Genomic DNA, 18,136 nt, shown 5'->3' on the forward strand with positions numbered 1-18,136 from the left:
TTTTAGAAGTATAGCCAGTCACACAAGAAAGTAAGATTCTTTATGGATAACAACTTCTTTTTGTGTACTTGATGCGTCGTTTCAGTATGGATTCATATACTGTTGTCAAACAAAATCATATACACGAAAAGAAGTCGTTATCCACGAAGAATGTATATAGAGATGTTGGGTTTGGAAAATACATGTTCTCTGAATTTGTGCTCGATCCAATAAAAAATCATCACTGTAGTGATGGTAAACTACTGCCTGGCTGGAATCTGTCATTTGTCCAAGTACAAAGCAGGACTTGAAACTGACAAGAGTTTGCACCAGTTTCCGTCAAATCCAGTCATCCGAAAAAAATGAATGTAGTTTGTTTGCAACCTACAGACATAAAAACGTCATGTGTATCACACGTGCCTAATTACATAATGTGGCAGACACGGGACTCGGGTGCACGAGTCATAAATCAACTTATTTTCTTTATGTCGTATAGACTGATAGGTGTTAAGTTCAAATTGCATGTTGTCTTTAGCAGACAGGCAGACAGACATATAGGTGTCAATAAACCAGACATCGAGCTTTCTGTGACAGAGACTGCTTACCACAATCAACAAGTTGTTTTACGTAACGAGTAGATTAATTACTTGTTTGTGTACACAACCAAGAATAGACTACTGCTCACGACCTCAGACGCTGGGCATGCATACTGTTTCATGATCCGCGAACCTATTCACTGCGCATGCGTTATGGACGCAGCGCAGCACAGCAGTTGAAACCAGTTTTCCCCCCAGCGCTGGGGGGAATTTAGTGAAACGTTTGAACTCCGATTTCGCGGGCTTTTTTTTCATTGCGTTTTTTTTCAACTTTATAGGTTGAATTGGCATTTTTTATGATTTGTTTCGGTAAGTGCATACCGAAAAGTACCAGAATCTGCAAAGTTGTATTTTACGTTGCATGTGACCTTTAAGAAAGTCATAAATATGAAAAAAGAAAACTCTTGTTCCAGTTTTATTTCTAAGGTTTTAGTCAAGTAAGATAATATTCTTGTGATTGGTGAGGTTGATCCTCACAGGCAGACCTTTAGCCATGATTAAGATAATGTTACTGTGTTTGGTATGGATGATCCTCACAGGTACACGTTTTGCTATGATTAGGTAAGATAATATTCCTGTGATTGATGAGGTTGATCATCACAGGCATACCTTCTGACATGATTGAGATAATGTTACTGTGATTGGTATGGATGATCCTCACAGGCACACGTTTTGCTATGATTAGGTAAGATAATATTCCTGTGATTGGTGTGGTTATCATCACAGGCATACCTTCTGACATGACTGAGATAATGTTACTGTGATTGGTATGGATGATCCTCACAGGTACATGTTTTGCTATGATTAGGTAAGATAATATTCCTGTGATTGGTGAGGTTATCATCACAGGCAGACCTTCTGACATGATTGAGATAATGTTACAGTGATTGATATGGATGATCCTCACAGGTACATGTTTTGCTATGATTAGGTAAGATAATATTCCTGTGATTGGTGAGGTTGATCATCACAGGCATACCTTCTGACATGATTGAGATAATGTTACTGTGATTGGTATGGATGATCCTCACAGGTACATGTTTTGCTATGATTAGGTAAGATAATATTCCTGTGATTGGTGAGGTTGATCATCACAGGCATACCTTCTGACATGATTGAGTAATCCAGAATATGGCCACTGCAGTCCTCTTCTGAAGAAGACAAAGTCTTACTGTGAAGATAAAAATAGATTCTTAACTTTCTGCACTGGCAGACATCTTGCCAAACAATTTGACAAAAATATTGAGATTCACATGCAAAGATAATTCTATTATTATGTCAGCTCCTGCTTTTAAGTTAGGAACTGTCTGTTACGATACATATAATGTGTACTTTCAAGTAGGGTTAGTGTTAGCAAACATGATTCTGAATGATTCTTTGTTCCATTTTACATTCTCACATGTTCAGAATTCAGCGTTTATGAGTTTGAATCATATGTTTTGCCATTCTTATGATTTTTGGTCTGTCTGCACCAGGACCATTTTTGCAGGTTTATGCTGAATGAGAAGTCTATAGGATCTGGATGATTTTATGTTTTATGAAATATTTTTGTGGAAAACAGGCTGCATGGTGCCTGGGGTGTAACTTTCGTTCCACAGGAAAAACATTACAGTAGACAAATAATTGCAGTGTTACTATGCAGTTTGTATTTATGATAAATTTCATGGCTCCTGTCATTATTCAACATTTATTTCAATATAGTGAATATCATTTGGGGTGAAATTGTTTTTAGTCTGATCTGCATGTCACAACTCATTATATACAGTACAAGAATTGCTGATCAAAGTAACTTGAAACCCAGTACATTTCCAAGGTCACATATCCAGAATTCTCTTATTTAAGAGGAAAATGTTCTGTGTATTGTTAAAGATTATTGCCTGCTTGGTCATGGCACCAGTGAAGTTATATTTAGTCATTCACTCTGAGCATTATATTGTCTATTGTCTGCTGTATGTTCACTGACTGCTTCAGTTTTGCCATTGTGTTTTGCAGTAGAGCAGTAGGGGGAAACGTAATGTCTTGCAAACACATATAATGCCCAAAAATTGAAGATGTGACTTCATTCCCCCTTTCACAGAGCTGGGTTTTTTTTGTTTTTGTTTTTTTATTCATTTGCTTTTGAAGGAATGAGAATATGATTTTTGTTTTTGTGAAAAGTATACAAAATTTAGTGTGCTGTTGCAAGAGATTGTGTTGAGCTGTGTGTGTGAGTTGAGTTAGTCCATCATGACAATTGAGAATATGCTATAGGTATTTGAGAATTGTGCCATTTGGAGGAGAAACTGAGGTCAGTGATTTGTTTGCATAGTGGGCAGTTAGCCAGCATCTCTGTGATTTAGGCACTTGATAATCAGGCTGAGGAGTTAACTGCTGAGAATAATTGGACACTATAAACGTCAGTGGTGTACATTTCTGGTTATGTTGGCAGATTGCAGTGAAAACGACTGATGTACAGAAATATTCACATATTACCTGTTGGTAAAGACGGTATCTTTGAAGATTATTTTGTTTAATGTGAACTTGTTATTTAGATATTTACTTTGATGAGAAACAGTTGTTTTTGCAGACAGACTTGTGTTTTTCATCAGAGATCTGAAGCGTCTGTGACTCTTGTGATAAGGATTAGCTGTATAGTTTGTCTTCACATGGCACCATCACAAGCTTCAAGCTGCTGGAATCAGGACTATATATATAGTGACAAGAGAACTAGTAGCCTGGGGTTTTTATCTTTAAATGTGTGAGTTACTCACTCTTTGTTTCTGGATTACCTGCAGCAGATGCACTTTAGAGGGTACAGATAGTGACTATATCAGGTGGTCATTATTACTGCTGGACAGTATGGAGAGTACATGAGTGGAGGCACTTTAGAGGGTACAGATAGTGACTGTATCAGGTGGTCATTATTACTACTGGAGAGTATGGAGAATACATGAGTGGAGGCACTTTAGAGGGTACAGATAGTGACTGTATCAGGTGGTCATTATTACTACTGGAGAGTATGGAGAATACATGAGTGGAGGCACTTTAGAGGGTACAGATAGTGACCGTATCAGGTGGTCATTATTACTGCTGGAGAGTATTGAGAGTACATGAGTGGAGGCACTTTAGAGGGTACAGATAGTGACTATATCAGGTGGTTATTATTACTGCTGGAGAGTATGGAGAATACATGAGTGGAGGCACTTTAGAGGGTACAGATAGTGACTATATCAGGTGGTCATTATTACTGCTGGAGAGTATGGAGAATACATGAGTGGAGGCACTTTAGAGGGTACAGATAGTGACTATATCAGGTGGTCATTATTACTGCTGGAAAGTATTGAGAGTACATGAGTGGAGGCACTTTAGAGGGTACAGATAGTGACTGTATCAGGTGGTCATTACTGGTGGAGAGTATTGAGAGTACATGACTGTAAGCACTTTAAAAGGTACAGATAGTGACTGTATCAGGTGGTTATTATTGCTGGAGAGTATTGAGAGTACATGACTGGAAGCAGTTTAGAAGGTACAGATAGTGACTGTATCAGGTGGCCATTACTGGTGGAGAGTATTGAGAGTACATGACTGGAAGCACTTTAGAAGGTACAGATAGTGACTGTATCAGGTGATTATCATTGCTGGAGAGTATGGAGAGTATTGCTGAAGAAGCAGATTGTGTTGTTGAATGTGTTAGCAACTTCCTCCAGCAGGGTGGTGTTGCAAGGCATTTATCTACATCAGCAGATTCGCTGATCAAAGTTTCACATGCACACTTGTAGCTGTATCTGGAAATGTTTGAGGACACTCAACATTTACACATGTGTAAATAGGAATATTCTTTTTGCATACCATTCAAGAATTGTAAGGGATTTGGGATTTACGTTACAAGATTGATAAAGTGCATGACGATGAAGTCAAGGAGGACACAGATGATGAAGAGAAATTATGGGAAAATATGACAATTTATTCCATTCCTTTGAACATATTTCATCTGTATGGATATATAACCTTTTCTCTTATGTATTTGCATTAGCTGGTATGCTGACAAAATGGAATATCTTCACCCTTTTTTTTTAATGGTATATATAGCTGACAGCATGGATTTTGTAATACTACACTGTATAATCTGAAACACTTTCAGAAAGAATGTCCAGAAATATATCCAATACAATGAATCGTCTATAATATGATTTTGGTGGTAACAAAATGTGAGAAGCCTTTCTGGTGACATGAAGTGGTGAGAGTAGTGAAACGGATACTTGGTGTCAAGGCTACATTGTGGGAGGAGCATGGTATAGTCATGTGCTTTGGTACTTTGATTGGGGATGACTCACCCTCACCAACGTCAGACCATCACCACAGACCAGCTTGCGTCATAGCCAGTGCACAAGGAATTGCTAGCTAGCACTTCCTATTATTGATGGCAGTGCACAATTGTAAAGTGTAAGTGAAACCATGGTCATGTCCCTTCTCATGGCCTGGTGTGCATTGATACTTACATAAACCTTTCATTATCAGTTTTATATGAACCTATATGTTTATATGAACCTTTCATGATCAGTTTACGATACATCCTTGCATAAAGCTTTCATTACCAGTTTTAGATGTATTCTTATATAGACCTTTTATTATCATTTATGCATATATGCTTGTATAAACCTCTCATTATCAGTTTTAGATGTATGCTTGCATAAACCTTTCATAATCAGCTGTGGATATATGCTTTCATAAACCTTTCATTGTCATTTGTGCATACATGCTTACATAAACCTTTCATCATTGATACATATATGCTTCTATAAACCTTTCATTATCAGTTTTTGATATTATGCTTATGCAAACCCTTCATTGTTATTCATGCATATACGCTTGCATAAACCTTTCATTATCATTTATGCATATATGCTTGTATAAACCTTTTTTTATCTGTTCTATATCCTTCCGTACAACTTTACATAAGCCTTTTATGAGCTGTAATGCATCAGTGCCAATATACATGTATACCTTTCATGAACTGTTATGCACATATGCATCTATAAAAGCGTCATGGTCTGTTATGCATATAGATGCCTCTATAAATCTTCCATTACTATTGCATCAGTACAAATATAAACCTTTCATGAACTGTTTGGATTGCTCTAATTTAAACCTGTGGTGTTCTGTTGTGCATATATGCCAATATAAACCTTTCATGAACTAGTTTCATCTGTGCTAGTCCTCGCTGCCCTCTTTTGCGTACTCAATACATTTTCAGTGTGGACTTATGGTTTGATGATGAAATATGGCCTACTGATACATCCTGTGTCATATGTAGTGTTGGGAATTAGTTAAAATCTCATAATTGATGATTGGTACAATACAACCAATCAATCAATGAAAAAGATTTGTTTGCGTCATTTTCAGATTTTCCTATTCAGATCGTTGCATATAAATATCAAATGCTGCATCTTGCTACTTAAAAGTGATGACTCATATATCACAAACATAAACTTCCTGGAGTATTCAAGAAATATTCAGTCATGACTTTCCAGTTCGTGAAGTTAGTATTTTAACAATCAAACATGTTTCCAGGCCCCAACAACTTCTACTAGGATATGTTCATCGTCAATTGTTCCAAAGACTGAGCCAGTAGTTCCCAAATCATTTGTGTTCTATTATTAGACAATGACATCGATTACTTGGTTGCTTGGTTACTGCAACCAATCTGCACTTATTTCAATTTATAAGAACACCACTAGTCATATGTTCCTACCTTGTATCATAAAAATTATATCTTATTATAGAGAAACATATTTCCAACATTGTGACAAGTCATGGCGGGCCAAATTGGAAGAAAATGTCTTGTTCCAATTAGCAGCTTATATTTTCTGATTTTGGGAGGTACTTTAACTTTGCATTCAATACAGTAATGTCAAATTATGTGGGACTGCTACAGAATATGTTTGTCAATGTTTCTATTCATGGATCAATGGACTGAGGATAGTCTAGAGGGTGACTTGTCCTAACCCTAACACAACCATCTCTTAGGATCAAAGAGGCATGCCTGATCTAGTTTTATGATACCATCGGCATGCTTGGGTGGCAGACAGATCATATATCCTCTCCTGACTATATTTGCAAGAAACAGGAACTCTTCAGTTTCAATCTAACATTTTTTATTTACAATTGCTGTTTAATATCATCTTGTGCACTTGGTTTGATAGTTACCTGCAAACCTTCACAAGTATCTTTTTCTTTGGTCATTCCCTGATAGGTAATGGCCCATTGATATACAGTGTACCATACTGCTATGTTTCTATGGGAAATACACAATGAAAGTTGTTGTCTCTCTGCATCTATGAAAACTGACGATATCTGCTTAAATGTAACTACCTGTGTTGTGTTGGCAGAGTTTGGAGGAGAAGGAGCGACAGCTTCTGCACGAGTTGCAGCAGCTAAACATGGCCATGAGTGACGAGCATAAACAGGACGACAATGACAACAATCATCCTCATCCTCATCAACATGATCTCACCCATCACCAGCAACAAGAACAACAGCTGCTCACACAGCAACGTCAACAATCTAGTAGTCGTCATCCAGACACCTCAGGTGTGTCTGATGTCATCCACCATCTTCTTACACCATCATCCCGGCAACCTCAGATTCCTTACCAGCGTCTGCCTCACGGTGTGACTATATCTAACATTAGTACAACACTAACACACAGCTCAGTGACTCAGGGATTACAACTGGATGTTCCGAGTGACATCAACTCCAATGTTACACAAGCGGCTCCAGGTCCTTGTCCACCTGCACCAGCAGAGAGTCAGTTGGGTGACATCCAGGTGACTCAGTCGCAAATCCAGCAGCAACTCCTGGCTGTTCAACAGAGCCAGCTGGAGCTACTGAGAGTGCAGCAGCAGCTGGAACAGAGGCTGAGGCAGAGTCAGATGTCTTGTGGAGCCCAACCTGACCAGTCTGAGCACAACAACAACACAGATCTCAAGTGCAATACACAGAGCATTCCTCCATGTGGCCCTGAACAGGGTCCATCACAGCCAGCCTGCAGGCAGGAGCAGACTCAGATAAAATCTGGGGACATTAATGAAAATTACCAGCCATCCTCATCAGAAGGAGCTGCACCTCATCTTGTGACCGACTCATGTGACTCAGATGAAGAAGTCAAGTCTATGACAACCTCTTCGAGTGCTGTCCACGCAGGTCGTGGACTGCAGTCTACACAATCAGACTTTTCCTTGTCTTCCAGTAGTAAGCGTGAGTGCATGTCTAACATTGAACAAACTGTCCAATCCAAGTCTTATGAATCCGGTGATGTGTCTAGTGATGGACAACAACTGTCCTCAACTTCTGAACAATTTTCACAAGGAAGCAGTGAAGGTGTGCAAGAACCTGTGACCCTTGATTCCAGTGCTCCTCTCAGCCCGAGGGCACCCTGCAAGCTACCTCTGTTGAGAGAAGAGCTGGAACTGACACCAGATGTTGCCAGTGGCACCAGAAAGACCAACTCTCCTGTCCCTGTCACATCCATAGCCCTGGGTTTGTCTATGCCACAACCCAACCGACCATCTCAGGCAACCTTTGAGGAACACTCTCCTCCCACAATCATGCCTCCAATATGGACACCTTTAGCTCTTAAAGTGGCAGCTAGTCAATCATCCCCAAAGGGAGACGACTCTAATGTTCCATCACTCAAACTGGATGAGGAATCTGTGTGTTCTGATGACAGGGAAATTCCAGAAACTTCATGTGAACCTTCTGAAACCTGTAAACGTCAGTGTGTTGAAGTCTCAGAACAGTCAAGGTTCAGGAGTCTCCTGCAGGAAACAAAATCGTCTGCCTTTGATCAGGTAGTTCCTGCATCGGTGACCCTTGTGACTTCCAGTTTGACCTCTGTGACCCTAAGTGCAACCTCTCCCCTGCCAGCCAAGCAGGCGCGACATGTACCAAGTGACTCCGACATTTACCTTGATGCACTCTTGGATGATGAGTGTGCTTTGTTCACTTGTCGATTACAAACGTTCTTCAGGGATGTATCCGAACCAGAGCGTGGTGTGCAGGATCCTGTAGCTCGGACACTGATGGAGGGAGATGATATGGTAAGTTACACACATCAGAGACTGACTATTGAAAAGATGCTCATCATGTGAGGTTGATGAACAGTTGTGGTTTTAGTATTGTATAGTTCTGCAGTTATCAGCTGTGAGTCTTTGATTTTAGTAATAGTTACCATTCTGTTTAGAAACAGTAGGTCCTGACTTATTCCTCCTGGAACGAAATTCACTTGAACCAATTTCTTCCATTCCAGCATTTTGTGCCGATCCATGATGACCTAGTGACAACTACTACACTTGAGGGTTCCGCTTTCTCAGCCTACTCCCCGGTCTGACTTGACATCAGTTGGCCCCAAATGATCTTGACTACAATGATCTTGACATTCTCCCGTTCACAATGATCTCATGTTGGCCCTCGCCACCAGCCATTGTTTTGTCAACGCCTCAGGCGCTATATAGATTTAGTTGATATATTGTTTATTATGTAATTTTGATATGGCATTTTGAATAATTCTGAAGTGTTTTTATTGTCCTGATTATGTTTTGCCATGATTATGAAGCCACATTTTCCATTCATCTTCAGCTGGTGTGTAAGGGTTGAAAGGGTCCTTCAGAACTCATTTGATCTAGCAAACAGTCATCTTTGGTAATAAAGATGTATGATAATATTTGAAACATCAAAACAGGATGGGGAAAAATCCCAAGCACCCGTCTCTTACATGTCTGCTGAAAGAGCAGCTGGTCAGTATACAAGCAATACAGGTGCTACAGCCTGCTTTCTGGTATGACTCCACTATCCACTATGACCACCTCCATCTGAGCCCACTCTATCATGGCACAGGGGCATTTATAGTATCACGAAACTGTCATTGGAGTTACTGATAGGTCATTTGTTTGGTCTATTTGAATTCAATTCAAAACTGTTCCATTTCTTACTGACAGTTTCTTAACATTTCTACAATTTAAAATTTTAGAGTTGAGAATTATTTGTAATTTTGTAAACTTTAACAGAGTCAAAACATTTTTTGGCATGAGAAAATTTTAACTATCGATATTAATTACTGTCTAGTTAAGAATGGATAAGACATTGACATAATGAAACCTTGCAGGTACAACTCAGAAAGGTAATGGCCAATTCATACGTATCTAGATAATACTGCCACCAGTGTATGACTACCACCGTGGCACTAGAATACCTATATTATACCAAGAGGAATATCTCTGGATGCTGCAACATAGTGGTGCATACTATAACTGTATCATCATTGTGTCCATGTGGAGACTACATCCACCAAATGAGGGACATAGAGTTGATCACCTTCTAAGTAGCAACAGATTATGCAGGTGTTTTACCCAGCAGGTTATTACAGGTGTGTTTAATAACCTGCATACACAGACTATGTCAAATACAGACAGGCAGATGATTACCTCAACATCTCTGCTCCACTGAGATTTGTTACTGTTATTTATGATCCCTGCCTATCTGAAGCTACAAGCAGGCCATTCTGTTGAAGCTGGTGTAATTTGATTCAGTTTCCCACCTCTCCTGCTGGAACTGCCAGGTTATACACCTCTCTGGCTGAACACACAAACATGGCTGTGCTCACGCGAATATTATTGCCTTACCCTTGGTGATACCAAGGACATGTTTACCTGTAACATTTGTGGAAAATAAACCACCACTTCTTCAGGAAATCTGATTGTGACATAATATAATAAGTCTGACATTTGTGAACTGGTTGCCTCCCTTTCACTGGTATTTGGAAGGGTGGGATGGAGGGTGCCTGAGGGAAAGGAGCCACCATTCAGTGTATCCTGAATAGTATAAACACCAGCACACTTGTGTATGTTGCCTCATTCGCAGCTAGTCAGGTGGGAAATGTGGCTTTGGAGGAAAATAGGAATAACCCTCCTTGAAATATACCCCACTTCAGTCAGCAGTCAACTATAACTGACAGTGTTAGAACAGATTTTCAGATAGTGTTAGAACAGATGTTTCCATCAGTGTTATAACAGATGTTTCAGACACTGATATAACATATGTTTTTGATGGTGTTATAACAGGTATTTCAGGCAGTGTTATAACAGATGTTTCAGTGTTGTCAGATGTATGAGACACTTCAGTAGCAGTTGTATCTGACAGTAACACTGTCATCAGATACAAAATGCTCTAAATCAGGTTATTCCTCCACAGTTCTTAAAACAAGCAGTTCCATGTATCTGTGTCAACTAAACAGTCATGATAATAAACTCTCAGCTGCACTATCATGCTACTCCATTTAGAAAATAACAAATGAAAAATCTAACAATGCTTGGTCTGTGATTCTCATGAGTTAAACACCATACCTTAAGAAATTGTAAGCATCTGGGGCCACTCTGAGATCAAGGACTCGTTGATTGTTCTTCACGAATCGTCATGGGATGATCCTGGCTACACGAGTTGCAGTCCATGTTCACAACTGTGGTATATTGTGGGCTGCACCACTTCTAGAATACTTTATTGATTTGTGATCACATCCTGGCTGCTCATCCTCATGTCCAGCTTCAGTGTTTCCAAACAGAGCAATTAGCAGGATTATTGTTTGTTTTCTGAAACTGTGTGAGTAGACATATTGTTACATGGAGCTGGAGTAACTGCAGTGGGGCATGTTGAGAGGATTCATAGAACATGCTCTCTTCAAACATCAATATAGTGTGACAAAGCAGAACACTTGGGACGTTTCGCTATATTCTCGCTGCTTGTTTTGCATGACCCTACTGGGCTGGACAGAGCAACTGTAGTGAAAGTTGAATCAACTTTGTGTTGTTTTCCCATTGCTACATAATCTGCAGAGACAGCAAGTCCAGACTGAGCTGTGGCCTTGTTGGATTACTCCTGATGTCCCTCCCGGTCATGTACATAGCGAGACGCATGCACAAAACATCTCCAACTGATTGTCACACTGTATGCATGTACTTGATGTGGAAGGTCCTCGTGCTGCTCCTTGTACCTAACTTCAGGTCAGCAGCTTTGACAAAGCTGGGTGGTTGTTTCATGGGGTTCTCAAGCATTACCCTTTGTAAGTATTCAACAATGTAACTCTAGCGGATTTGTGACAATGTTCTTGAATTTGCACATCAGGAAAGTACTCCTTGACTGATCTCACAATTTTACTACTGGTAGTCGCAAACATATTTCACTTTGTGTGTTTGAGTTGTTTTTTTAGAAATAAGGACAAATATGACCTGCCTACTCAAGTTTGAATACTACCTTAGACTCCAAGATAATCCATGATTATCTTAATAAGAATGTTATGACATGTACCTAGAGTACCAAGTGGATACTTGCCAGTGATTATCTTGTGCTATTATCCATGAAATAACCACCCAGTAATAATCTATTACTTGCTAGATGATCATCTCACATGTTTTTCATATTGTTTCTGTTTGATGTATTTAGATGATTCAGGACATTTGTGTCTGATGTGACAATGTGTTCCTTTTATGAAAATCTTCTGAGGTGACATGTAGCAGTTATTTCATTATTCAGTAGACATTTTGTGAAATGCATCTTATTTTTGTGAATGAAACACTAATTTGGTGAACATTTTTATCTCCACGTATTCATGGCCAGGAGTTTTTTTAATCAGGGTTTGCACTAATGTGTGATTGGTTTGTTTCTATTTCTGTTGATAAATGATGGTGCTGATTTTGTTTTCATGAATTACTATGTATGTGGAATTTGATTTGACCAACTATTGAGTGATGTTGGTGGCAGCCATGTGGCTGACTGCCACATTTGGTGTCATCACAATACCAGGGAGTACCACTACTACTACAGCAGCAGCAGCAGCAGCAGCATTCTGCATGGTGATGTCACAAGCAGTTAGTGTTGATGTTGTACTGATAACTGATATAATGACATTATCCGTAAATACTGATGTTACACAAAGTGTGGATGGTGCTGAATTTAGACATCTCTGAAGCTGGTACAATGCATCGTACAACTTGCATATACATATATCTGGAAAGTAATGAATCACAGCCTCCTGGTACCTACCACTAAAAAAAGTAGGGGATATTGGATTTACAGGATTGATATGATGCAAATAATGAAGTCAAGGAGGAAACAGATGCTGAAGAGAAATTAAGGTAAAATGTGAAAATTTATTCCTATTTTTTTCATCTGTATGAATGTATATGACATTTTCTCATACACATTGGCATTGGGTATTGGTTTTCTTGCAAAATGTAATATCCCTTACTTTTTCCTGAGTGGTATGTTTCTGTACATAAACCTACTTAATCTTTCCATCATGTCTTATTGGTTTGACAGAACACAGACTATGTTTAACATGACGTGCTAGTATTGAAATACAGACGCTGAAATCCATGATTTCATTATATATCTTTTATGATAATATTATTTGACTACCCCTCAGCACCTCCCCAGCTTTTTAGTATCCTTTGTTCAAGCCCTTTGCACCACCTGGAAATACAGTAATCTTGTTGCCATTCATTGTGTAATGATGATTCTTCAAGATTAATCAAACTGAAATCAATGTCTGTGGTGACATTCCAAAAGATCAACTGACAGATCAACTGGTTTTGTTGTATTATTGTGTTGCTATTAATTTGAAGTAATGATAATTTTAAGGAAATATTGTCTTGTGTTTGATGACAACAGAACCAGAATTTTGTCAGAAGTTTACCAGGTAAGACATGAAGTAAGCTAATGGATTTCTTAAATCAAGGAGGAATTTTTCAGAGGAAATTTTATGTTAAGGAGTCACTTACATGCATGACTTCTTTAAGTATTTATTAGCATAACTACTTGGCAGGAGCACAGCCAACCATCTTGATCCCAAAACCAAAAGGTTTAGACGTGGAAGAGTACTTTTGAACATTTTCCAGTTAGTCTCGTCAGGGCCAGATGGCAATTGAGGTTGAGTGCTCCATATTTTGCTTTTATTTCCAAGTCAAGTCAGAATAAATTGTAGAACTTACTATTTCAAAGAAAATGTTTTATTTCCAATACAAACAAAGAGGCTTCTGGATATTAAGCAGGGTAAATTCTTCCAGCATTTTGTTGTGATTAGACAAATCATGCGGCTTTTTTGTGGAGGGTTCCAGCTTGCAGCTGAAGAAACTTGATTGATTTTTCTGTGGAGGCTTCAGCCTTGTGAGTGTAGAGCTTGATTCCTGTACCTTCTACGAGAGCTTCAGCTGAGTTCAGCACCATTCCTCACAGACTGTTGTATATAGTGTAAACCATTGTGAAATTCTGTGATGTGTTCTATCATATAGCAAACTGCAGTGCAGCCACACTGTTGGGACTTCTGGACATGTGATGGGCAACTGGTACCAACAATATTGGGAATTCTTAGCAGTGATCCTGTCAAATCTTCTGGATACAAGTGTTTATATTTTAAGAAACACAGTACTTGGTATCAGATGCCTGGATTAAACATGGATATTTTCCCTCGGTTACAGGCAGTTTGGTTGTCTGTATGCTGCTATTCATTAGATATGCAAGCTCAGATATATACTTGTCAATCATCCAACATACACCATATAGGGAGTACAGTCACTTGTGATGTTATTATTATAAGTATGCATTGTTGAATTTGATCTAGACCATGTGTATATCATACCCACAAATTATTTTTTTATGCAACTGCAGTTACCATGGATATGAGTGATGCATTAGTTGCTCATTGTTAAGGAATGTTTACAGTAACTGACGATGCAAGCGATACGATTTATTCACTCTCCACTGTCTCCATACACTGTCCCCTAGTTTTCTGTCTGTAGATTTGTCTCCCACCTGTCTCTGTCTCCACTATATCCAAACATCATCACCATCTTTCTCTGTTTCCAGACATCATTCCTCTTTGTCAGTCTCCCCTGTCTCTGTACATCGTCCCCATCTTTCTGTCTCCATACATTGTTCCCATCTTTCTCTGTATCCCGTGTCTCCATACATCATCCCTGTCTCTCTGTCTCCATACATCGTCCCCATCTTTCTGTCTCCCATCTCCGTTCATCATCCCCATCTTTCTGTCTCCCCTGTCTCCGTTCATCATCCCCATCTTTCTGTCTCCCCTGTCTCCGTTCATCATCCCCATCTTTCTGTCTCCCCTGTCTCCGTACATCATCCCCATCTTTCTGTCTCCCCGGTCTCCATACTTCATCCCCCATCTTTCTGTCTCCATACATCGTCCCCATCTTTCTGTCTCCCATCTCCATTCATCATCCCCATCTTTCTGTCTCCCCTGTCTCCGTACATCATCCCCATCTTTCTGTCTCCCCTGTCTCCATACTTCATCCCCCATCTTTCTGTCTCCATACATCGTCCCCATCTTTCTGTCTCCCATCTCCGTTCATCATCCCCATCTTTCTGTCTCCCCTGTCTCCATACATCATCCCCATCTTTCTGTCTCCATACATCATTCCCATCTTTCTGTCTCCCCTGTCTCCATTCATCATCCCCATTTTTCTGTGTCTCCCGTCTCCGTTCATCATCCCCCATCTTTCTGTCTCCCCTGTCTCCATACATCATCCCCATCTTTCTGTTTCCGTACATCATCCCCATCTTTCTGTCTCCCCTGTCTCCGTACATCATCCCCATCTTTCTGTCTCCCCGGTCTCCATACTTCATCCCCCATCTTTCTGTCTCCATACATCGTCCCCATCTTTCTGTCTCCCATCTCCATTCATCATCCCCATCTTTCTGTCTCCGTACATCATCCCCATCTTTCTGTCTCCCCTGTCTCCATACTTCATCCCCCATCTTTCTGTCTCCATACATCGTCCCCATCTTTCTGTCTCCCATCTCCGTTCATCATCCCCATCTTTCTGTCTCCCCTGTCTCCATACATCATCCCCATCTTTCTGTCTCCATACATCATTCCCATCTTTCTGTCTCCCCTGTCTCCATTCATCATCCCCATTTTTCTGTGTCTCCCGTCTCCGTTCATCATCCCCCATCTTTCTGTCTCCCCTGTCTCCATACATCATCCCCATCTTTCTGTTTCCGTACATCATCCCCATCTTTCTGTTTCCCCTGCCTCCATACATCATCCCCATCTTTCTGTTTCCCCTGCCTCCATACATTGCCCTCATCTTTCTGTCCCTCTCCATCTTTATTTACATTTGCTGTCTTTGTTGTGTTGATTCCTTAATGTGTCTGATATGACGTTATCTTCCCTCATTTTGACTCCAGGACAAGTTAGGTCTGCAACAGGCACTACTGTGTAAGAAGTCTGTCTTTTAGTTAAAGTCTTTGGTTTGTAGATTTCACTGACTGGGTGAAAATCCACTATCAGAAATAATATTGACATTTTCTAGAAATCTTATGCAGGATTTGGAAAAGGAGAAAACACTTCAGCTTCAGAAAACAGTTATTGCTGTAACTATGACTCCTCTTGTAGTACTTAATTAGTGACCACATGCACTGAATAAGGATATTCTCAGCAGTAAAAATACATAAATTTTACTGTTATGCTAAAAGATGGCACTACTGACTTAATGAACCATTTTACTGTGAAATGACATACAAATATATTAGTTCCACAAATGTATTTATTAGTTCCACAAATGTATTTATATAGGATTGAGCTGTTTGGTAAGAAAAATGTCCTTAAACTATAAGCTTAAAAGTGTGACAGACTAAAATGTTGGCACTTGGAAGACCAAATTCCAGCTTTGACCAGACTGATTTTTACCTAATTGAGTGAGTGTTGTGTTAAGCCACAATCAGGTCTGAATATAACAAACTGTATTGTATGGACTAGAGCAGACCAAGTAGCAAAAAACCTTTTCACATGTTCACACATATCAAGAACCCTAACAAAATGTCTATAGGCACACATTTTCATCAACCTTGTTAGATCGAGAATCCCCCTGTAAGTCCATTCCTAATTTGTGCTGTATCACAGCAGGTGTTATATGTTGCCTTAGCTTGTTAACACATTATGAGCCTTAGAACATCTGGAGGTCTCAGTGAACTAACTATCTGGTAAATTCAGACAGTGATGAAACCCACAAGCTCACTGTAGTGTTATAATTCTGATTCTAAGATTCAAAGTACACGACAACCGTAGTTAATCATGTTAACTCAAATGTTGATACATGCATCTCACAGATGAGACATCACTTTCCATGTAAAGGTCATAACAAACAGCAGAACAGTGCAGACAGTACATAAAGTAACCAATTTTACATTCTCTTAGGCTTATGTGCTCAAGGCAATCATAACACTCCTAAGTCTGAGGTCAAGGTTCAGTTGAGTATGATTGTCTTAAGGATGGATTCACAGCCCAGAAAAAGAGTAACTGATCTTGCACACTTAGTAAACCTATGTTGAATGCATATTCCTGTAAGAGGTAATGTCTGCCTGCTTTTTAACATACACAGCATGTATTAGTTATAAATGATATTTACAAGTGGGATGAAATTAAAAACACACCATCGAATCTTACACCTTGTCTTTGTAATGTAGATATAAAGTTTAAGACAGGCAAATGGTATTATATGAGAATCCCACTTGTAACTTTTTCACATTTTATTAAGAAAATGTTTAATTGTTCAAATTGTACATATATATTATTAACCAGTCTCTTTCTGGGTTACTTATGATGTAAGTGCTGGTGATCGCTGCTGATACTTGGAAGCTAGTCTTGGACTCCAGCATGACTGTTCTAGGACAAGTGCCATAGACGGGCATTCTTGGAGGATTGCTTCCTACGCAAGTGCTGAATCAACAAATCAAACATATTCATAAGTGTTGAATAAAACAGATCCATGCATCTTCAGACAATGAATTTACATGCCTGCAAACCTGTGAGCATCCAAGACTTTATCTTAAATGAATGTTGTTGCCATAATTTTGCCCTTGGGACCCAAAAATGCTATCACCAAAATTTGCTTGTTGAAAAAGATAAACACCTAATCTGCACATGTATGTGTAGGGTTAGGTGATGCACATTCCATGCAGCTGGGTTTGAAATGATACAAAGTACGCAGGTAGCTTCCATCCATGTTTCAATAAGAATGTCAACTCTTGTGTTTGCATTGGGGTTGCTGTAAAAGGGTTATACTAATACAAACAGTTATACTAATTGGATGTTTTTAATGAAAATGAAACTAATGCATATTCATGAAAATGTTTCAAGTCCTTATGAATGGTTGTGAATTATTTTGTCCCTTTGTCACAAAGTCTACCAAATAATTAACACAGACTACACAACACTGGCAACAAGTTCTATTAATGGTCCAACATTAAACAATGCATAGTAACTAGAACAAGTTATACAGACAGTCTAACATTTACGATAGCTTACCCAACCCTGGCTAGTTTAATTGTGTTGTAGTAACAACTCAAGTACCTGCTCTGTGTCTGCACTGATTACTTGATGCTGTAGATGTTGTGTATGGATGTATCTGTGACCCAGGGAGTCCCTTGTCTGTGATCCAGTGTGTGCTATGTGATCTGTATACACCAGGCCGGGAGTATCTATAGAATATATATCTACATGCCTGTCTCTA

At 39.4% G+C, this 18,136-nt stretch overlaps 2 protein-coding genes across 2 annotated transcripts in view; one reads left to right on the forward strand and one right to left on the reverse strand.

Annotated features, from left to right (window-relative positions):
* Positions 1-10,909, forward strand: part of LOC137256598 (uncharacterized) — an 89,441-nt gene extending 78,532 nt beyond the window's left edge. Inside the window, exons 12-13 of the mRNA XM_067794473.1 lie at positions 6,944-8,653; positions 8,863-10,909. Coding sequence (XP_067650574.1) covers positions 6,944-8,653; positions 8,863-8,943 — 1,791 coding nt within the window. The 3' untranslated portion in view covers positions 8,944-10,909. The remainder of the gene's footprint in view (positions 1-6,943; positions 8,654-8,862) is intronic.
* Positions 10,910-15,244: 4,335 nt separating this feature from the next.
* Positions 15,245-15,730, reverse strand: LOC137255373 (U1 small nuclear ribonucleoprotein 70 kDa-like). The gene has a single exon (XM_067792814.1). It carries the CDS (start codon positions 15,728-15,730, stop codon positions 15,245-15,247), a length of 486 nt encoding a protein of 161 aa, XP_067648915.1.
* Between the last annotated feature and the right edge of the window lie 2,406 nt (positions 15,731-18,136).

Source organism: Haliotis asinina, chromosome 11 (assembly GCF_037392515.1).
Source record: "Haliotis asinina isolate JCU_RB_2024 chromosome 11, JCU_Hal_asi_v2, whole genome shotgun sequence".
Classification (NCBI taxonomy): domain Eukaryota; kingdom Metazoa; phylum Mollusca; class Gastropoda; order Lepetellida; family Haliotidae; genus Haliotis; species Haliotis asinina.